The sequence below is a fragment of the Protopterus annectens genome, chromosome 4.part1 (genome assembly GCF_019279795.1).
Source record: "Protopterus annectens isolate FY-2018-M chromosome 4.part1, PAN1.0, whole genome shotgun sequence".
In the NCBI taxonomy this organism is placed as follows: Eukaryota; Metazoa; Chordata; order Ceratodontiformes; family Protopteridae; genus Protopterus; species Protopterus annectens.
Genome location: NC_056734.1, coordinates 914,771,823 through 914,795,274, shown reverse-complemented (window position 1 = coordinate 914,795,274; position 23,452 = coordinate 914,771,823). Strand labels below are relative to the sequence as shown.

At 38.2% G+C, this 23,452-nt stretch overlaps 1 protein-coding gene across 1 annotated transcript in view; it reads right to left on the bottom strand.

The window, feature by feature from the left end:
• Positions 1-23,452, bottom strand: part of LOC122801341 (mucin-19-like) — a 938,154-nt gene that overhangs the window by 275,526 nt on the left and 639,176 nt on the right. The window contains exon 34 of the mRNA XM_044070881.1: positions 9,079-9,336. Within this exon, the coding sequence (XP_043926816.1) occupies positions 9,079-9,336 (258 nt within the window). The remainder of the gene's footprint in view (positions 1-9,078; positions 9,337-23,452) is intronic.

The following is a 23,452-nucleotide window of genomic DNA, read 5'->3' as shown; positions in this document are numbered from 1 at the left end:
TCGATAAACAATGGTACGTATTTTAGCTGCAGCTATCCTGGAGGGTGATCCATTTACCATAAATAGGGGTTTTCAGGGAGGTTATTGGAAGGTCTTTGGATAATTCTGCTAGGAAATGTCAGGCCTTAGTGTCAGGGGGAAGGAGGTTGCTTCCCCTGCGGATTATTTATTTATGTATGTCTAATGCATCATATTTATAAATTAGAAGTAAAAAAAAAAAACACTTTGATATGGTGGGGTCCCTCTCGGCATAGAGTAAAATGCCAATTTTGAGAGGCTGCTAGGATTAGGAGGGCTGCTCAGTGGGCATGGGTGAAGTATAGGTAGTAGACAGGTTGGGGAATGATTTTGGACTTGGTGATTTATTTCCTCCTATGGGCCAAGGAATTCCTCTTTTGCCATTTCTTTGGGAATATTTCAATGGTGGAAGTATGGGCATTTTGCCTGAATTTATTTATTTTTTTTTTTGGAAGTGCTACATGGGCATAGATCAGACTTGATAGGCAAAGGGCAAAGCTGTAAATATATACTACTATGGCAGGGCTCATTTTCTGGACTATAAATTATAGCGCTTTACATAAGTACATGGTTCAATAGGTGTGCAAAAGGTTATTTGTGTGCACTTTGCTTTGGATTTCTCTGTTAAGGAATGGAGCGACTGATGTTTCTCTGTCACTGATTATCAAAGGACAGCTATACCTCTCAACTGTACACATTTTCACAGAATGTTCAGATTTTACTTCATATTTTCAGGTTCTCATAAAATTGGTGTCGGGCAACTTCCTGAGGGCTGAGGTAAAAAAATAAGGACAGACATTTGAATATTCAGACTTTATATCTTTCAGACATTCAAGATAATGCAATACCTGTTATTCTATTAATTTGATAAGTTTGTAAGAGAAATATTTAGACGTGTCCCTATTGTACCTTTGTCTTCCCATTATTTATGTTATGTCCAGACTCTGTTCTAGGAAGCTGAGAGGTATAATGACAGTCACTTGCACTTCTTTGATTATAGCATGATTCTTTGATTATAGCATGATTCTTTGATTATAGCATGGCTGGTGCTACAGATATCAAGTGTTAATATTTCTGGGGGGGGGCATATTTCAGTCTCTCTTAGGATTAATTGCTAACCAGTTAGATTTAAAATTTGGAAGTTGCATTCACTTGGGGTTCTATCTTCATGTGATTGTCCGGTAAACACGGGCAAATCTTTACAGCCTGGATGTATGTATTGATAGGAGTTGGTAACAACAATAGCGGTGACTTGCGTTGATGTGACTCCAGTTACCTGTCAGCTATTCTAACTTTATAAATAGCAATATTTAAGAAATTGCCACTATATTGGGTCATTGTCCCACTTTACTTATAGCTTGATTTACACATTTTCCTCAGTGAATTTGAAAGGTCTGACTAGCATGTGTTTTGTTGCTATTTTGTAGTATGTGAACATTGCTGGCCTGAGGTGGCAGAAGAGGCAGATTTAGCTCAGTTACGTTCTCTTTAGAACTTTAGGATCTTCATTTGGGGCTCTCAAATCTGTCAGATAAATGATGGTAAACATTAAGGGGGGGCATATGGATAAGGTGTCTGCCCCATAGACACGTGGGATAGGGTTTGAGACTTGTTTTATTCAATCTTGTAAAGGCTATGTACTTAATCTGTTTTCTTTTGCAGGTGGCAGAGATCCAGAAGATGATGGGGCATTGGTGGTGATCTGAAGGAAAGTAATTGAAAGGTGATGGAGGCTGTTGCCATGGAAGTCCCAGTCATTTTGGTACTGCACAATGGGGCCACAGATGGGGTACTGCATAGATTTGGAAGGTAATGGATTCTGCCTTTGATTTTGGTAGCTGCATTGCATTCATCAAGGGGATTTGCATTAGGGGGTGTTTAAGGCTGGGCAGGTAGAGTACTTCATTATTGGGCATAGGCGAGTTTTCAGGAACCAGGTCAAGGGGTGCTGGTTAGATGTGAGACTTGATGCTAGTTGTTTTGACTTGGTGTCAATTTGAGTTCAAGGGGTTATAGACTGTGGTTTTGTGGTGGCTATAGGTTGACAATCCATTTAGGTTGTGCCACAATTTCAGCTTTGAAGGTATTGGGCTGAAAGGGTATGTATTCTTTTGGTGTGGATGTTCCAGTGTTACAACAGGGTCACAGTAATCCTACTTTATTTAGTTTCATTAGGGTGTGTTTCAGTGATAGCATGGCAAAGGGGTTTATGTCGGGATTCTATGGTGCTTTACAGATGATGGGTACACCAAATGATGTTTGGCTTGACTCTTCCCTTTATGCGAAGTGGATTGAACAATTTTGAGTAGAAGGGAGATGGAACAGCCTGGTCAGGCTGGTTGGCGGAGAAGAGGGATAGGCTTGCCCTCTTCTGTTCCCCCTCTGATGTCTGGATGTTCATTTCAAGGATCTGGGGAAAGGAAATGAGTAGTTGGGGAGAAGCTTGCTGAATAGATAAGCAAGCTGAGGTAAGGATGGTGCTTATTTGGTGGAAGGTAATTCAATGGATGGTGTATGAAGTCAGTTGGGACGCTGCTTCATAAGTAAAGTAAGCGAGTAGAGGTATGGACCCTGCTTGTTGGGCAGGGTGAGTAGGTACACTGCCCTGATTAACATTACAATGAATGATGTATGAAGTGAGATGGGACACTGCTTCAGTAAGTGAGTAGAGGTATGGATGCTGCTTACTGGGGCAGGGTGAGTAGGTACGCTGCCCTGATTAACATTACAAGGATGTTATGCTGTATTTAGAATCATATCATGAATAGCTGTAATTAATAAAGTTGGTGATCAAAGCTATGTTATGGAAATTTAATAAAGGTCGTCAAATGCCATTATGTGTGATGTGTGTCATTGAAGGGAAACGGGACAATTCTCATGCAAGCTTTAAAATTTGCCTTTTTATGGTTAAGCATGTTTACTTTGTACCATAAAATGTGATTTTGCCTAAAGATCACATCCATGTTTTTCCCTTCTATAGCCATGTTCTGTTGTGCCCCCCATTTTTAGTAATCTTCTATCATTGAGAACAGTCCATTTTTTTTCTGGGGATATAGTCATCTTAAGAACAGGATCAAAAGACACAAATATCCATGGGAAAGTTTCCCAATTAGACACAATTTTAAAATTAAAAACTTTTCATATATTATTAGGGTTTAGTAATACATCCTCTTACAGTTCATTCACAATTCCTGTTTGTATTGCTAATTAAGTCTTTGTTGCAAACCAGTGAAACAAATTGCTACTTTCAGTACCTCCATGTCAGAGGAATATTGACAAAACTTACATTACAAGTCTTAAGAAATAATTTCACTTGGGAATATTTTTCTTGATGTCTAAAAGAGTTCAGTATGTCAGGTTATAAATAAAGACGATGAAGTAGAATCTGTTACATGGAGAGGCATCAGAAAAGTAATAAAATGGTAAAATGTACTTTTTGAGAAACTTCTCTAACACACACTGAATCATTACAATGCAGTTGCATGTTCCGGTTAGAAAGATGTTTTGAATATAAGAAAAGGATTTGAGCATTTCTACCAATTGTACTTACATGCTAGCTGTATCTTGCTGTATATTTTATATATTCAGAGACAACCCTATCACATTTTCACTTTGTTCCTCACAAGGGTTTAAATTCCACCATCTTTAGAGAAGACCAAGATGAGGTTAAGTTTAAATCAAATGAAATAATTTCAGAATATTGCCACTGTGTTTGCGTGTTTATACTGCACCTTTTTACTTATAAGTATAATGCCACATTTTGCTTCCCTGTAATTGTTTTAAAATTATGTGTGTTGCTTTTCCAGATGTGATACATTAACTTGCAGTTTTTACTCTATTTGTAGTAATGTGGTAAATAGTTTTGACCAACTAAATAATGTTAAGGGTAAGAATGGAAATCTCTAATTATGGAATTCTGAAAGCCAGACTTATGACTTAAGGTGAACAGATAGATCAGTACTGATCAGATATCTCATACCATTCAGACCAGTCTACAAGAACATATTAATGACATCAGTAAACAAAAACTGGAAACATGCTCAAGAACAGTTGCTTATTTAAATGTAGAATGGCCATTCTGACAAAGAGCAAAGTGTTTTGTCGGAATGTGAATTCAACATTTAAATAAGCTACTGCTCCTGAGCATGTTGAAATAAATAATAGAACTGAACTTGATGCTAGGAATTATGCACAATGTAAATTAGATTTTATTTATTATTTAGTTATTTAACATTTGTTTATCGGATGGTGCAGCGGTAGAGTTGTTGCCTTATAGCAAGAGGTTTTTAGTTAGATTTCTGGCTTAAGTGCCTTCTCCTTACAGAAATGTTTGTGTTTTTCTCATAATCCTTAAATATGTTAGTCAAATTGATAGAGATGGGACTGTTTTTTGTATATCAAATAAAAGGCTATTTGAATTTTGCCTTAATACTGCTCAATTACAGATATATTCTTCATTTTTATCATGTCTGGATGATGGTTACTGGCTCCCTGTGGATATCTTGCTTTGTGGTTGTTTGGAATCGGTCAAGTGTGAAAGTTGCAAATGCCATTTTGTTGAGGTCAAGTATAAATGTGCAAATATATCAGAGTAACTCTGCTTGGGAACACCTTCTCCCCCCCTTACATGCTTCAGTTCTACAAATGAAAATACTGGCAACCATTAAAGTATGGACTGGTCTGCCAACAGACTTGAATAACTGACTTGAATTATGTGGAAAGACTTGGACAGCTAGGCAATCTTCTGCTGGAAAGGAATTTTAGTGTTTAATTGCCAGCAGTCATTTTGGACCTGGGCTTTGGTTATATGAAAAAACTATAAATACCTATTACTGCAGCTAAGATTTTAAATGGCTGTCTTTCATTTCAGTTAAACATTAGAATGTGATTTAATGTGTCTAACGAAACAAAATTTGTAAGACACTGGTCTCCTGACCGAATATTTTCATATTGCCTTGTTCAAAGAAGTTTCATTTCCTCTATGTAATGACTGATTCACAGTTACTGTTGTAATTTATTTGCTTTGTATCAGCAATGGCACTTTGACAAGTAACTACATCTGTTTTCAATGCACAAGTTAATAAATCAAATGTGTTTATTTGCTGAACAAGAACATCTCAAACATCTGTCAGAGAACTGATATTATCTGACTCTTCTTAGCCTTTTGTCTTTGATAAGCATCTGTTTATTTGTTCATAGACACTTTGCTATGCTTTTACCAGTTTTCTGCAGACATATTTATTGCACTTTTAGTGTTGTTTTCTTCTCCTTTGAGTCACAGCATAGCTCATCAAGTTGCTAGATACAAACATTCAGTGTTGACGTGTCTTCCACAATGTGTGTGAGGGTGGTTAAGGTATCCACCTTACAAACACAAGGTCCAGGATTTGATTCTCAGATGGGGTACATGGCTAGGCTTAAAATGGCCCAAAAGGCAGTTAGCCTAGTACTAACCTATGAACAAATATATATAGGTTTATTTTTGTTTCTTCGAGGCTGTGCCCTCCACACCCCCCCTACTTATATATTCTAACTCCGAGATCACACTACAGTGGGGATATGGATGACTTTCCAATCCCCACTGTACCGCGATCTCCGTGCACATAGCTGAATTACACTTATGCAAATGCAGTAGTGCATTCGCATAAGTGTCTTCTACTATCTCATCAACTATTGTTTGTGCGCTCAACATTCTGATTTTCAGCACACTGCTGCCGACAGAATGCAGTTCGCACAAACAATAGTAAACCATATATATATATATATATATATATATATATATATATATATATATATGGATTTGTATCACTTTACTGAAAGACCATTTCACTGACACCCATTTCACTGAGACCAAATCACCTAAACTTCATTTCACCTAAAACTCATTTCACTGACAAGTAGTACTCTAATGTAAGTCAAAGGTATATGTCATTTTCCCCACTGTAGTGTGATCCTGGTGTTAGTATATATAGTTGGGGGGTATGAGGGGTGAAGAGATATGAATCCATATAAATATATATATATATATATATACACACACACACACACACACACACACACACACACACACACACACACACACACACACACACACACTACATACAGGGCACCAGCTGAACACATTGTTCCTGCTAGGTGTACTAAATGACACAGTCAGTTTGAGGGCCAAGCTCATTCTGCATCACACAGATGATCATCTGAATGGGGCATTCTTTTGCTCCCTGATGCCTCATTGGCCATCACTATTCTGTACTTGCAATCAGCCTATTTATTTCACCCAGAGGTAAATCCTTTAACATATTTATTTTTCACAGAGGAGAAGGTGGATGAAGTAGTGACATCAGTCTGCTAATAGAATGGGAGGTGTTCTTTAAATCCAAATGATTTTATATTGGAATATCTGAAATGCGCCAAGAGATGATGTGCAATGAGCATGTATAAGCCTCATGTCACCTGCTTCAGTGAGACACATGATATGAATTACTCTGTCCCTTGAAGGTTAAATGCCTTTCGTAATCCTCAACCCAAAGACGGAATTTTAACTTGGGGACCACACTCCATAGGTATATAATAACCTTCTCTCAGATAAAGCTAAGCAGACTGTTCTGTGTCAAGTGTATCTTTTCACCAGCCAGTTTCTAGAACACCTAGGTTACTGTTAGATCCCCAGGCAGCCAAGATATAGTCTAGGATGAGTCTATATTAGTTCATTAAAGGTTCATTTCAGCGAACCTCCATTAAGTGAGCAAGAAACAATGAACATTCACTTCAGTGAATGTTTGCTTCTGCAAAGGATTTATACAGGGGAAGGAACAAGTTGGGCAACATAAGGAAATTTGCCCTTTTCCCTGTAGTGTGACCTCAGAGTTGGTATATATAGTTAGGGGGGTGTGGGAATGTGGGTGCCACAGCCCCACACCTGGGTGGGTTTAAAATATTCCAGAGTGTGTATTACAGAAAAAATATTGGGCAAGTAGCTACTTTTCTCATGTAAGACATTCGCAAAAGTGGACATTCACTGAAGTGAACATTCACATGTTTTTTTTGCTGAATGGAGGTTTGCTGAAGTGAACCTTCAATGAAGTAATATAGACCCATCTAGGATGTGTCACCATATGCCTCAGAGTTGGACTACATGCAGTGTTTTTTTATGATGATTTCACTCTTTGATGCAAGTGATGTTCATGGATTACAGTTCAAGGAATAGACTTTTGATGAAGTTTTTGTATGATGTGTGAATATAGTCTCATTTTTGTGTGCGTGTGTGTGTGCGTGTGCGTGTGTGTGTGTGTGTGTGTGTGTGTGTGTGTGTGTGTGTGCGTGTGTATGTGTGTTTGTCCATCTCTAGATTGCTCTATGTCCAGCACTGCTTGTTGAAATAACCTGTCCTGGACTCTGATGCTTTGGCTTGTCTGTCTGCTGACTGACAGCTCTGCTAGAAATTACTGAAAGGCTTATCCCACCCACAAAAATGGTTTTCTCAAATCACCAATGACCAGTTTTACTGGAGTCTGACTATCTAACACAACTTGTTCTAAACAGTATTTTGAAGGATTAGAAAGTTAAACTCTTATTGAGAACACTATGCTTGCAAGATCACTGTGTGCTTTACTGAGGAAGTTAACCTTTCCCCACTACTGAGATATTGCAGAGTATACAAGTCTGCAATTCTGTAAGCTTGACTCCTCCCCCTTCATAAACAGAGAGCAGAGTCACTTGCCATCCTAACAAAGTGTTTATTCCTATAATTGCAGCTAGGTTGCCAGGAAACATGTTCTTAATCAGTTTTGACTGAGAATTTCTTTCTTTTTTTTTTTTTGTAAATGCTCATGCATCAGTTGCTCACAGATGAAACTATAATAAGACATCCTGAAGTTTATTTGATGAAAGGGAAGACAGGATAGGTTTGGGGGTACAAAGTGTGCTTTATGCCTGATAATGAAGTGTTATCATTGAGAAGTACTTGTAAAAGTTAACTATCATGTGCAAAAACTAAAGGTGGAGTTACCTGGCTAGACAAATAGATACAGTAAAAAGAATCAAAATGTTTGATGCTCTGAAACATCAGTAAGTGTATATTACGAAATGTATAGCTAAATGTTAGAAGTTAGATGAAATGTCACTATTTTTAGACATGATGACCTGTCTTTACTAAGTACATTATCTGGTGTATACGGTGTATTGGATGTACATGTTATGGAATGAAAAGCTTCAGGGAGTGTTGAAGTCTGTTGTATGCAAACATTTTCCATTTATCTAGCTTTTCACTCATTCTCATTGATATTGGCCTCTGTGAGCCATAAAATATATAGATATACATATATAAACAAAATAATGCTACACCTGAGGATAAAAACACAATGAGAGAAGCAAGGGGAGGGGAGTAAATATATATTGCCAGGGGTAAAAGGAAAAGTAACAAATAAAAAAGTTATGAGAAATCATTTGATGGGGAATTAAGAAATTAAAAAGAAAGAAGCAGACGTTCACATGTACACTAAGAGACTAAAAGCATTTAAATAGGACATTGTGTCAGCACAGCTGCCCTTTGTAAATGCCTGGCATCATGGACAAAGTATACTAAACCAAACAGGTAGATATAGGTAGATAAATCCATCACAGCATAGAACGTAGCTTATGATGATGAGTGTAAGTAAAACTCTAGTTAAAAACAGATAAGGGAATGACACTGTAAATTTACTACTAAGTATAATCGGCTACTTAATGAGAAATGCATTTAACAACAGAGCCATTCTATAAGAATTGATACAGTGTATTTCACACTTTTATACCATGCAACATACTGTGTTAAGGAAAGAACACTGCAACACATATGCTTTAAATGAAACCGTAATAATTTCTTACTTTCTGAATAATGGCTGAGCACTTTTTAGACTTTTACTGCTAATGTTAGTACCCTGCATAAGGTGAATATTCTGAACCTGATTTTATTTAAATCAGAAGTCATATAACTTGTAAACTTCAGTTTTGTGATGGATGGCTATTTCCTTACCAGCTCCAATTTATAATACACTCAGCAGCTGCTCTGTAATTACTTACTTGTATATCCTGTAGCAGAAGCAGCATCTGATGATGTTACGTTGTCTGCAGCGACTGCCACAATGCTGATGTTGTACCTGGAACCAGAAACAAGTCCTGACAAAGTGGTACTTGTTGCCGATACTGTAGTGGATGAATTAGATGGTCCCAGAGCCTGTAGTCTGTATGTAATCTGGATGCCTTGTACTGCACCCCATGATAAGGAGATCGAAGATGTTGTAGCAGAGGTGACAGTTAGGCTGGTGACAGGTACTGGTTCTGTGAGAGGAAAGAATTGGGTGTTAAAATTGCTTATCATAGGATAGACATTAAGGGCCAGCTTCAATAAAGATTACAATAAGTGTACACGATATGTATTCAAGAGCATTCTTATCACATTTTTTGTGCTTTCTAGTCACTCAGAAATATTATACTAAGTGTACACATAGTTTACACTTTGTGGCAACTTTATGAATCTCTGTCTATGTTATATGATTTTTTGACACAGGGACAGATTTCTCAAAAAGAATATGAATTTTTGATAATGGAAACACCTAGGACACCTGTTGCTCGTCTGGTCTGGATAAAACAGACGAACATCTGTGGATTCTGTTCAAACAGCTTTATTATGTACAAACACATCAGGACTGAGGCTTAATAACTTTAACTTAGATAAACTTGTAAAAAAACTAGCTATCACACTCATGCATGCTCAATCTCTGGCTGCACTCTCAAAATGGCACTGACGCTAGCACGTGCTTGCTGTTTATATGCACGTGCTGTCATTGAAATGCTTCTTAAAGGTACAAAATGCACACACACTATTCTACATCCTTCCTGTTTGAGAAATGAGTCATGCATTATTGATGACATTAATTGGCATGCAATTGATACAAAATAATTATTTGCCATGCAATTATACAGAACTAACTATATATAGAGAATTATGCCCAGGTTCCTGTGTATTTCACATTTGGTCTGGGAATACGACCAAACTGTGTGACATAGAAATTAGAACTAGGTCTAACAACTGGGACTGTCTCTGCTGAATGTTCATTTTTGGGACATTAAGAACATCATCAGGAATGGAAGTAGAAGTTGAGACATGTTCTGCAACAGGAACATTGTCTGGATTGCTCTGAGATCTAGAGTCTGTATCACAGGAACAATGCTGTGATATTGATTCTGATACAGGAAGAAGATGTCTTTGATTTCTCCTGTACTCCACACCCTCAGGTTCCACAAAGCAGGATCTTGGCTCAGCACATATACTTGTTACTTGTCCAGTCTGTTCAAAACCTTTCCCCATTTGTATCCTCACTTTCTATCCTTCTTTCAATGGACGAAGAAATCTGTTCAATTTATCATAGCTGGACTTCTGGAAAGAACACTTTCTGAATAGTTGGCCTGATTTTTCTGTTGTTCTTTGCCTTAGGACTTAACAAACTGGAATTGATAGGCAATGTTGTTCTGGTTTGCCTAGACTGAAGTCTATGAGCAGGCGAGCCAAGTATATCGTCACGGGGGATGTTTCTCAGATTGAGTAAATTCAAAAAGACACTGGTATTATCACATTTTGACTTCTCTAGTAATTGCTTTGCACACTGTACTGCAAGTTTAGCTAGTCCATTTGACTGTGTGTATTCTGGACTACTATTAACATGTACAAAGTCTCCTTCTTTTGCAAATTTCTGAAACAACTGACTGGTAAATTGGGAACCATTGTTAGAAATAACTTTGTATTGACTACCGTGGACTGATGATGTTTCAACTTGATGATAACAGGAGTGGACATTACGTTAGGTAGTAAATCAATCTCAAATCAGTTCGAATAAGAGTCTACCAACACTAAGTAATGCTTGATTGTTCCACTCAAATATATCAGTGGCAACTGTTGACCAAGGTAGTTCAGGAACTTGACTTAGCTGAAGTGGTTCTTTCTGGAAGCAGGAACAACAATTTTTGGACCTTTGAAATGAATGCCTTTTTTGTCAATATCTCATCTGTGTAAGGAAAATAAGTTTGCACTTCAGGTGGTACACTAGATTGCTTTGATGGCCATGTGACACTAATGTAGTGGTTGAGCATTTGAAAAATGAGATCAGTCTTTGTATGATCTCTCAGCTCATCAAGTCTCATGGTAGAAAAATTGTGCACTTCCATGACATCAAAGTAAAGATTATCTACATTAAGCTGTTCTGTTGTATTTCTGGGTGATCTGGATAATGTATTGGCCAGATAGAGAAGTTTGCCTTTTGTATAGACCATTTTGAAATTGTCCTTCTGCAATTTGAGTATCCTTCTTTGTAATGTCGCTGGACGTGAATGCATAGACTTCTTTAAAACAGTGACTACAGGTTGGTGATTAGTTTCAATCTGAATTGCTCGACCATAAATATAATCATGAAACTTTGAACATGCAAATACTATTGCCAAAAAGTTCTCTCTCAATTTGAGCATACTGTATTTCAGTTTGGGTAAGAGTTCTAGATGCATAGGGTACTGGTCTACCCTCTTGAAGGATAACTGTGCCAAGAACGAATTTTGAAGCATCACAGGAAAGAATTACTGGTTTATTGACATCAATATATTCCAGCTAAGGCCATATAACAGTTTTGCATGTCAGCTCTGTCAAAGTCATTGTCAATTCACTGAAGTCAGGTATAAACTTGCCTAAATGGTTGACCATACCAAGAAACATTGCAGAGACTAAACATTATCCGGTGCTGGCATCTCTAGACTGGCTTCTTGCTTGTATGGGTCTGATCACAAGCCAGTGCTAGCAGATAAATGACCTAATATGTAACTTCTGTTAGTCTGAATTTGCACTTTAGAGGTTTAAGCTTCAAGTTCACTTCATGTGCTCTCTCTAGAACTTTCCTAATGTTTCTGTCATGCTCTGATTCACATTGCCTCCAACAAATAAATCATCTACTATTATTATTAAGGATAACCTGAAAAAATTTGCTACATTGCATGCTGAAAGACTTCACTTGCAGAATTAATTCCAAATGGCATTTTGAGGAATCTATATTTTCCAAACAGGGTACTGAAAGTAGTCAGTAGTGAAGATTTTTGATCAAGCATCACTTGCCAAAATGGACTTTTTGCATCCAAGACAGAAAAAAACAGTGGCATTTGGTATTTGGGCTGCAACTTCCTCAGCTGTACTCATAGAATGACATGGCCTGTTTAATGCTTTGTTCAACTCCCTTGGGTTAATGCATATTCTGACTTTGTCTGAGCCTTTTTTGTGGGCTGCTACCATGGGCAACACCCATTCAGTTGGTTCTGTAACTGGACAAATTACACGTTGCTGCACCATTTTATCCAGCTGAGCTTTGACTTTATTCTGCATAACCATTGGAACTTTTCTTGCAGGTCTGACTACTGGACTGACCTTTGGGTCTAACTTCATACAATACACAACTGGAAGTTTGCCTAATTTGTCATCGAAAACATCAGCATACTCTGAGAAAATAGCTTCAGTAAAATTGGAACTGAGATGTGCTTATGTGATGAATTTCTTTGATAAAGGAAAGCTGATGCATTCTGAAACTGTCTCTGAGACCCAATAATGATTGCACAGGTCTTTGGACTACATAGAATAGCATAGCAGTTCCTAGCCAAATAATATGAAAGCACTACTGAACCTTAGGTATGAATTTCTTCACCTCCATAAGCAACACATTTTGCATAACTGGCTATAAGTTGCTTACCAGCTCTCACCTTAGCAAATGTGTCTGCTGCCATAACTTTGCACTTTGAACCAGTATCTGCTTTGAACTTGGTGGGTTTACAATTGATCTGGACAGTACAAAACACTTCATTCTTTGTCACCAAATTTACTGAATCAACCTTTCACCAATCACTGATACACCATCTACGTAGAAAGTAAGGTTGCAGGTCTGTATATGATCAACTTGCCTTTTTAAGTGACCATTCTTTATAACTGTGTGAGGTTTACTTAATTTACAAAACTTTTGAAAGTGGTTCCATTATTTACACTTGTGGCATTGCTAACCAAATGCTAAGCATTTTTCTCTTTTATCCTCATGATTAGCACCACACTTGTGACAGTTAACAATAAAGCTTGACTTGGGTTTTGCTGACTCACCCTTGTACTGCACTGAGCATGTCCTTCTCACTTAACTAGTCTTATAACTTGCTGGAAAACGGTTTTACCTGCCACACTCGCAGGGGTTATGGCTACCATGTGCTTAGGCCTGCTTCTGCTAGCCACATGTTGCATGCTGTCTACATTTTCTCTGGAGCCTGCTGAAATCATACTCTTATTGCATGCAAGCATACTTCTGTGCCTTTCTGTAACTTCATGGATCTGACAAATCTCAATAGCTTTGCTCAGCATTAAATTACTGTCACTGCAGCACTATTAATACCACGCACAAGCCTGTCCTTTATCAAGTCACCTTTTAAATCACCAAACCTATACATTTTAGCTTTGTTTCTCGGGTCAGTAATATAAGCTGCAAAAGTTTCTCCTGGCTTTTGAACTCTTGTGTAAAACAAATGCCTCTCTAATTTAACATTTGTCTGGGGTTGCACTTTTCCCTGAATTTGCATTTCAGACACTCGGTGTCTTCCCTTGATTCAGCCTGTACAACAATATGATGTTTTTTACTCCTTCTCCTTCATATACTGCTGGTGCACACACAAATGAATGTTCTCATTCAATGGCCTCTGACCCTGCTAGGTTTAGCAAAATGAATGCCCTGGTGGGTGCATCTTTGTCAGAATAAGCTGATTGTATAAAAATATAGTACCTTTGCTCAAATATTCTCCAATTCTCTGCAATATTCTGATCAAATACAAGTGACGATGGTTTTCAAAATCTTCTTGCCATGCCAACAAATTATAGTAAAACACAATGCAACCCAAGTCCACTTGCAATTATACAAACATGCACACATAAACATATGCCAGCAATTTATGCCAGTACTTGTAACTATGCCCAATAGCCCAACAAATCTCTGAATAACTGAACTTTGCAAATAAGTCTCCTGGGTGCAAAAATACTGAAATCACTGTACTGTAAGAAATCACTTATTATCAGTGTAAGAAACATTTCAATATAACTGCACTGTGTGAATAAAATGGGCAGAAGAAGCTCAGAGTAAAAACATTTTGAAGTTTCTGCACTTTGTGAATAAACAGTACATAGCACACTGAAACTTTCCCAAGATGGCTGTACTTTGCTAAATAATTCTGTACAGTGAAAGAAACACTCTGTAATGGCGTCACTCTGCGAATAGACTAGCCAAACACAAGAAACATTTTGAATTGGCTGTATTTTGACTGCACTTTACAAAAGTGTTGCACTTTGCACACAAATACACTCTTAGGAATAAATGCACAGTAATAAACACACACGGTAAACACTTTTACACACTTTGAGAAGATACTTCAAATAACTCTAGCTACGCCCTGAATAGCTTCAATCAATGCAAAACAGTAGTTTATGCGAAAACAGCATCTTACCAAAAACATGCAGTCGCTTAGCTTTATTTATGCTTACTGTGCCCTTTTTGCCCTTTATTATTTTAGTTTTGGTCATTTAATCTTTTTTCATGCCCATTATACTTTTCCTGTGCTCATTTTACTCTAAACATGTTCAATTTACTTTAAACATGCTTGTTTTGCAATTACGGCGTAGTTCCCAACCCCTTATGTGCTTTTCTTATAATCAATTTATCAAATATCTTAATTTCAAACATTTCTTTTAATTAATAAACTTTTTGTGCCTTTTGCTTGCTTAATATGTTCTGTGCCCTTGTAAATGCTCCGTTTTATTTTTTTAATATAAAAAATTGTTCGTGCAAGTTTTCATTATGTTTAGTTCATTTCTGGCCCTTCTTTTTGTACTTGATTCACTTAGTTTACCTTCACTGTTAACTCTGCACCTCATAGCTCTGAAAAGCAGTCTCTGAAATCTTGGTTCTGACACCATGTACTTCCTCTGGTGAGGATAAAACAGACGAACATCTTTGGGTTCTGTTCGAACAGCTTTATTATGTACAAACACATCAGGATTGAGGCTTAATAACTATAATTTAGATAAACTTGTAAACACACTAGCTATCACACTCATACATGCTCACTCTCTGGCTGCACTCTCAAAACGGCACTGAAGCTAGCATGTGCTTGCTATTTATATGGACTTGCTGTCCTTGAAACACTTCTTAAAGGTGCAACACACACACACATACAGTATTCTACAACACCCTCCACTTTTGGAATTTCAAAAATACACAAAGACCTGCATGGTCCACCATTAAGGTCCATAATAGATGTTAAATCTTCTAAGATAAGTACTTATCCAAGTTACTGATCTGAAATTAAAAGGGGAGATGAAGAACATAGGCCATCCTTTAAGGGACTCATGGGATTTTTAACTAGAATTACAGAGTCATTATCTAATGAATAAGTACTTTTTCTGCCAATATATATTAATGATTTGGAGTCTGTTATCCCACACCAGGTTGGCCTTGAGTGGTTCTATAAATATTTAGTTAAAAATAGCCACAAGAATCATGCAGAGATTTTGCTACTGAAAAGACTTGATAGAGATTATACTGATGAATAATCAATGGTTTAATTACAGACAACTGGTTGCTCTGGGAATTTATGTGATAGGGCTTTGGGAGGTTGATGACAGGGATCCAGCTTGGTTCCTAGAGGATGGAATGCACCGAATAATGTTTGGCTTCAACCTTTTTAATATACGGTTAGGTTTGTTTTGGAAGCTTTTGTTGGAAATTTTGTATAAAGGAGGGAGAACAGCTTGGTCAGGCTGGTGGGTGGAGAAGAGGGGCAGGCTTATGTCGCTTCTGTTCCCCCTCTGGTGATGGATATTCACTTCAATGATTTGAGAAATGAAAGTGAGTGGTTGAGCACTGCTCGATAAGTAAAAGTAAGTGAGCAGAGGTAAGGGCCCTCCTTATTTTGTTGTATGTTTAATTCAATAAATGGGAAATGAAAGTGAGTGATGGAACAATGTTTGATAAGTAAAATAAGTGAGTGGAGGTAAGGACGCTGCTTATTTGGTCATTGTGAGTGAGGTCAAGCTGCCCTAGTCGCTCGAAGCATGGTTAGATTTGATTGTAAGTACTAGGAGTTTGGTGGATGACTGGAGTGTTCGATTGTTGCTGTAGGGGCAGATTATGTTTCCTAGGGCTGGAGTAGTGTCCGGATGGTGGAGCATTTTATGGCCAACTCTGAGCTGGTTGAGCTGTAGGAGGTGGGGTAGTTCCAGCCAGCCCAAGAGATTTAGGTTCCGGCAGTGGTGGGTACGGTAGGGTGTGCCAGTTGCAAATCTGGCAATGTGGTTGTAACATGATGACAATTTATTAAGATCATTTTTGCTCAGGTGGGAGAAGAGAGGGGAGGCATAAAGAAGGGTAGATAGAAGATGGGAGCGAGCTACTGCAATTCTAGTCTGTGGGGTGAGGAATGATTTGATCCTATAGAGACTACCAAATTTTGTATTGATAGTTTTTATAGTTTGATTGATGTGAACATCAAACCTGAGGTTTTTGTCGATCGTGACACCCAAAAGTTTAGTTTGGGTTCCTGGGGAGATGGTGGTACCATTATTAGCTGTTATGTTGAACAGTGGCGAGGTGGTCCTATACGTCGGGATGAAGAGAAGTAACTTAGTTTTGTTGGGATTTAGTATTAGACATTGGTTTAATAGCCATTTTTCAATCTTGTTGAAGGTGCTTTGGGTTATTGTGGTAAGATTTGCTGGGGTGGTGGCAGAGCAGATCAAGGTCGAGTCATCTCCGTATTGAATGCAGGTAGCCTCTGGTATGACTGTGCTAAGTTCATTTATAAAGATGGAGAAAAGAAGGGGACCTAGTACTGAGCCCTGGGGGACTCAAAGTCTGATGGGGAGGTGTGAGGAGGGTTTACCCTGCCACAGTACTTCCTGTTGCCTGCCTTGCAGGTAGGAATCAAACCATTGGAGGACCTGTTTTTTTAAGTTGTAGGCCTCCAAGCTGTTCATTAGCATTTTGTGATCCACCATGTCAAAGGCCTTGGATAGGTCTAGGAAGAGAGCGGAGGTCAGTACGTTATTGCTACAGTTGTGGTTTATAGTGTTTGTGAAAGAGAGAAGGATGTTGCAGTGCTGTGATTAGACCTAAAGCCATGTTGCGAGTTGTATAGTAGTTTGTTCTGTGTGAGATATTTCATGAGTTGAAGACGAACACACTTCTCCATGATCTTAGTTAGTGGTGACAAAATTGCTATGGACCTGTAGTTAGACAGTTTGGTGGAACTGCCCCCCTTGTGAAGCGGTATGACATGTGAGATTTTCCATATGTTGGGGATGATGGCTTCTGATATGGGTCGGTTGATAAGGACAGATATGGGGTATGCAATTGCATCTGCAGCCTTTTGTAAGTAGTCAGCTGGGAGGAGGTTGGCAGCCAAGGTGGTGGGTCTTAGTTTCCTAAGTAGGATCTCAATGAGTTAAGTGGAGACTGGTTGGAGACTGAAGGGAGTTATAGCTTTGGAACTGGTTACGTTTGGATTAGAACCAGTGGGTGTGAGTTGGCTTGCTAAAGTTTGGATTGTTTAAGTGAAGAAGGTGTTAAAGGAGTTGGCAACATCTTCTGGGGGTTTTTGGTGGCAGAGGGGTTTGGGATGGTGGTTTTTCCTGGGTGGAGGAGTCAGTTTATTCCTGCCCAGAATTTCTGAGGTTTATATTGGTGTACTTGCTGTAGGCGGTAGTAGTAGTTCTTTTTATCTATAGTTATGGATTTTTTCACATCATTTCTTAGTTGCCTAAATAAGAGTTGGTCAGGTTGGGTTTCGGTTGTCCGATAGGTGGCCCATACTTTATTTCTTAGTGCAATTTTGGTCATCGTATCTTTAGTGAGCCAAGGTGCAGCGTTGACCTTGGTTCTACTAGTCTGACTAGGGGCATGAAGGTCAAGAATAGCCAGGAATTTGGCATTGAAGTAATTAACAGCTTTATCTAGGGGAAGGTTTTTAGGGCAGACCAGTTGCATGCCTTTAGTTCATTGTTAAACTTTTGGAGATCAAAGTTTTTGTTGCTTCTTATAGTTCTATAGGTGGGTTGGTGACAGTAGTTAATCTTAAGCTTGAGTATATATGTGAGGCAGTGATCACTTAGATCATCTGGTAATCTGCCTGCCGTATAGAGATGTGGGAAGTTGTTGATGAGTATCCAATCCAGGGTACTGGCTTTGTTTTGTGATTTACCTAGCTTAGTGGGTGAGGTTATGGTTTGGGTAAATCCATGGAGGTTTACATGGGTTGTCGGGGATTGTTGAGAAGAACAGGCATTTCAGTCAATGTTGAAATCCCTGAGGATTATGATTTCCTGTGGCTGGTTGTTATTGAGCAAGGTTAGGAACTCCTCAAGGGTGTTTGTGTTCTTCCCTGGGAGAATGTAGACACAGACAATGTTTATATGTTTTTGGTTGTTAATATGTACTTTGTGATAATAATTTTGGCGTTATTTTATGGGGAGGGTTGTTGGGTGTCTATGGTGACAGATAAGGTGGACTTAGAGTATTGCTACCCCTTCACCCTTTTTTGAGTATGACCAAGTCTATGCATGTTGTACCCTGGTGGCAGGACTTCATTGTCCTTAGTTGCAGGTTTTAGCAATGTTTCTGTGAGACAGAGTATATCAGGTGAATATACTGCTAGGAGGGCATGTAGGTGCTGGATTTTCTTATTAATGCTCTTGATGTTAGATGGCAGGCCAGCAAGGAGTCTGAGGGTCTATGTGAGGGGTCTATATTGGTTGGGGAAATGGTGGAGAGATTAGGGGCAGTAGTAGCGGTTGGACCAGGGTTTGGTTGGATGTCACCATCCATGGTGAGGTTATTTTTTATCCTAGCTATGAGTTTCTAGATCCTGAGTAGAGTACAGTAATAGTACTTTGGTTTGGGTGGATGTATTTAGGCCTGATAGGGACATAATTGGATGGGATTGGTGAGTTAAGAATATGGGAAGGGGGAAGTTGAGTGTTATTGTGTATAAGTGAAGGAGTTGAGGTTCAGAGTCCAGGATAGTGAAAGCCATGGTATCCTGTGTTCTCATAAGATGAGAGTAGATATGGGATGAGTAGCAGGGGTTGGCAGAAAGGTTAGCAATAAAAGTGTCGGGATAGACATAGTAGTTAGGTTGAGATTTGGTACTAGTATAGGAGTAGAGGAGGGGAAGATGGACAAGTGATGGCAGGTGGGGTTGGTTGAGGTTGTAGTATTGGTTGCTGCTGATTGGTTGTAGAGAAGATGGGTGTGGCTAGATATAAATTAAGCAATAGTAGGGGTGGGTGGAATTTGGGGGCAGGGTTGGGAGCGGACTTGGGCTTAACCAGTTATCCAATTTGGCAGTGATTGGAGGTTGCAAGACAGGTGTACTATTACTTTCAATAGTCCTTTTAGGCAAGTTTTAAATTTGCTTTAATTTACTGTTTTTGCAGGAGGGTTAACTGTGGATAGTCACAAAATGAACTTAAAACACTAACAACTGAGGGGTTTTATTTTTATGGTTAAGGTTAGCTATATTGCAGCAGTTTTCTAATAGGGATTTTTCAGGGTATATACAAAGCCATTCATTAAGAGTTAGGGTTATTAACCTTATAGTTTTTCAGTGCAGGGCTGGGAGGTCCATGTTCCATGTGCTTTACTACACACAATGTTAAGTTCCTTATACTTAGGGAGCTTGTTAGGAGCTGTTACCAGGGCAGCGACCTTATAATTTTTCAGTGTAGGGCTGGGAGGTCCACGTTCCGTGTGCTTCACTACACATAATGTTAAGTTCCTTATACTTAGGGAGCTTGTTAGGAGCTGTTACCAGGGCAGCAACAGTTTTTCAGTGCAGAGATGGGAGGTCCACGTTCTACATGCTTCACTACACGTAATGTTAAGTTCCTTATACTTAGAGAACTTGTTAGGAGCTGGTACCAGGGCAGCAATCTATACAGTCTTCGCACATGGCACGTTCAGGACCACACTAAATCTTCTTAATAAGGGAGTGTCATTTTTGTCCTACACCTGAGAAGTTCTCCAGAACTTAATAAAATAAAATATTGATCAACAAAGTTATGTTTATGGAAATTTAATAAAGGTCGTCAAACATCATTTGTTGTGATGTGTTTATTGAAGGGGACAGAGGCAAACATATTTTTATGGTTATATTATTTATTTTGTATGTATTTATGAGTTAAAGCTGTGTTTTGATTTTTAACTGCAGAATGTTCTATTTATAACGATTGCTTGCTTTTACTTCAATTGAATTTTAGTGCTTTAGAGTAAAACTCACAGCGGTGAGCATTACTTTTTTTTGTTGTTGTTTTTAGTTCTTGTCAATCAAATGTAGGGGATGGTTTTATGTATAAAAAGGACTGTTTTGAGCTTTTTACTTATTCTGGAGCAGTCACATTCACCAGGGATGAAAGCGCTAAATGTGTTTTACTTCTAAATTGATAAACTTCAGTCTGGTGTGCTCTTGATGCTTCTGCGGCAATTTTTGTGTTTAGTGTTTGAGTTGCAGTGGTGTTTCATGGTTCCTATGATGATGATGATGCCAGAAACAAGTCCTGATAAAGTGGCACTTGTTGCTGATACTGTAGTGGAGGAATTAGATGGTCCCACAGCCTGTAGTCTCTATGTAATCTGGCTGCCTTGTACTGCAGCCCATGATAAGGATATCAAAGAGGTTGTAGCAGAGGTGACATTTAGGCTAGTTACAGTACTGGTTCTGTGAAAGTGGAAAGATTTGGGTGTTAAACGTGCTCTAATGGTATGTTTCCCGCATAAACACGTCTATGATAATTTCTGGGAAAGTTCACAATTAATGTCTAAGAGAATGGATTTCCTTGTTGTATGTTAATTTCATAACAGAATTCACTCATTGATCCTTATGAAAAGTTTATTCTCCTCTAAGGTTTCAGACTCTTGATTCAATCATCTTTCACATTAAAGATCAAGTACAAAATATTTTTTAGCATTTCTTTTGGTTATATTATGTCCTCATCTTGTACTTAAAGTGGGATTTCTTATTCTAAAATGCGTAGTTTATGTTTATATTTTATTTACTTCAGTGGAGGGTTATTAATTTAATTAATTCCTGATTCAATGTCATCAAGCCCCACTTTCTGAGGTTGCACTAGAGAGGAGAAACAGTTTTAGTGGGCAGGCATGTGTTCTTTAGTCTGCAGCAGATATTATTGTAACAATAACCCATGGCTGGGTGTGAGTAATGCTGGATTGACCCATAGTTGGTGTGGTTTGGTCATGAGGTGAAGCCATCCGGCCATGGATTATTGCTATCATACAATGACATTATTTAAGGAAAAAGACCTTACTTTTTTTAAATGATGTCTTGTATAATGGTGACATGGTGTTCTTCCCCTTTCATTTTGTATTTTGGGGCTTGCATGATGTACTGCACATGCGTATGGGACTTATGTTCCCACGCTTGCACAGTATATTCATGCTTTGGAAAGAACATTATTAACCGCCACACAAAATATAGAGATGCACTACACACACACACACACACACACACACACACACACACACACACACACACACACACACACACACACACACACACAGACACCACAATTCCCACACTGTGCATATACATATTTTATGCGCGACTCAACAGATGGCTCTCATAGCTGGTGCAAGGATATTCATATCTCACTGCACAAAATATTTGGTATACCTGATAAGAAAAGTTGAATGTTTCAATAAATTAACAGACTTTTTAAAAATGGCTAAAAGTTCCTTTACACTTACAAAAGCAATTCCCGCACTTCTTGGGAAGACTTCTGCTTAGTGTCCCCCTACAACATGCACACTTGTAGCTGGTTGACTTGCTAGAAAATATTCATTTAGCTGAGTTACAAAATATACCTCTGTTCATGTATATTTGAAAAGGCTAGCCATTTGCTTACATGTAACAGAAGATATAATTTGCCTTCATGTGGATATTCTGAGGAGTAAGAAATCCATAATTGCAATCTTTACCATTCATACTCATGCCTTTGTCATAACTCTCAATGAATAAGGGACAAATCTCAAGAAAATCAGCGACCCTTTCAGAATATTAGTAATATTCGATTAGCCATCCCAGAATAGAATGTGAAGAAATACATATTTTCTGAAGTAAGAGAAGTGTATAAAAATCTGAAGCAAAAAACTGGATGTTCTGTGAAAATATTTACAGTTGAGAGTTATCAATGGAAGTTGTATATGCCGAACAAAAAGTTCGACCACTCAGTAATATTTTAGCGACCAGAATTTTCCTGTTGATATATGCTCGATATTTTATACTCAAACCAACATATTGTTGCTTATCATCCTTTGAAAAACATGTACTCAACCCTCAAAATGCATCCTCCAGACAAAAAGGAAGGGGACATGTTAATTTCAACTTATAACCATAAAAAAGCTGGTTTTAGAAATGCATTCCATTCAAACAGGCATTCTTTGTATTCAACTATACCATATTAATTTACATAGTTCTAAATGTTCTGTGATTTTTGAAAATAGAAATTTCCAAAATATCCTTAGAATTAAACATACTCATTTGAATATACAGACTATGCCTAACTACATCCTTGTCAGACTGCAGCACAATCATTTACTCGGTCAGACAAGAAAATAAAAAATTGCATGTAGCATATTCAAGTGAAAGATAATAAATGTAAAGAGGAACATAAAAAGTTCTGTAGTAAGGTGTATAGTGCTGAGCAGACAGTGTAATAAGACAAATGTAAAACTAATAAATCATAATTTGCCACTGGATTGATTAGTCACTTTTATGGAAAAAAGTACAGATTTGTCAATCACCTCAATACATATACATTGTTAACCAAGCTAGATCAAATTTTGCTAAAATTGTACTCTATATTCTTGACACACTTTGGTCAGGAATACAGATGGATGACAGTTGTGTGGTAAAAGACAATCTCCTGGATTTGGGGAATATGTCCTTTCCTAGGGGGTTGTGTGATCTTGGAGTTGAAATAAATAAGCAGCAGCGGATGTTGTGGGCACATGATTTTCTCTGGAGCATGACAACTAGCATGTCGAACTGTCTGCATATATGTAAACACACACATGCATACATATAGATAGACAGATAGATATATATAGATAAATACATTTGTACAGACAGATATTGTTGGCGGTATCATCTTAAGGGTAAGCAAGTCAGGTTAGAAATACATTTACAGAGGAAAATAAACACACATGAATCAATCTGGTTAAAAACGTAAGAAGGGAACAACCCTCGCTTCCTGCTTTATTATAAAGCACATGGTCATGTGACCTCTCTTGACCTCTTCACACCAACAATGTCAGTGTAAGAGCACACATAC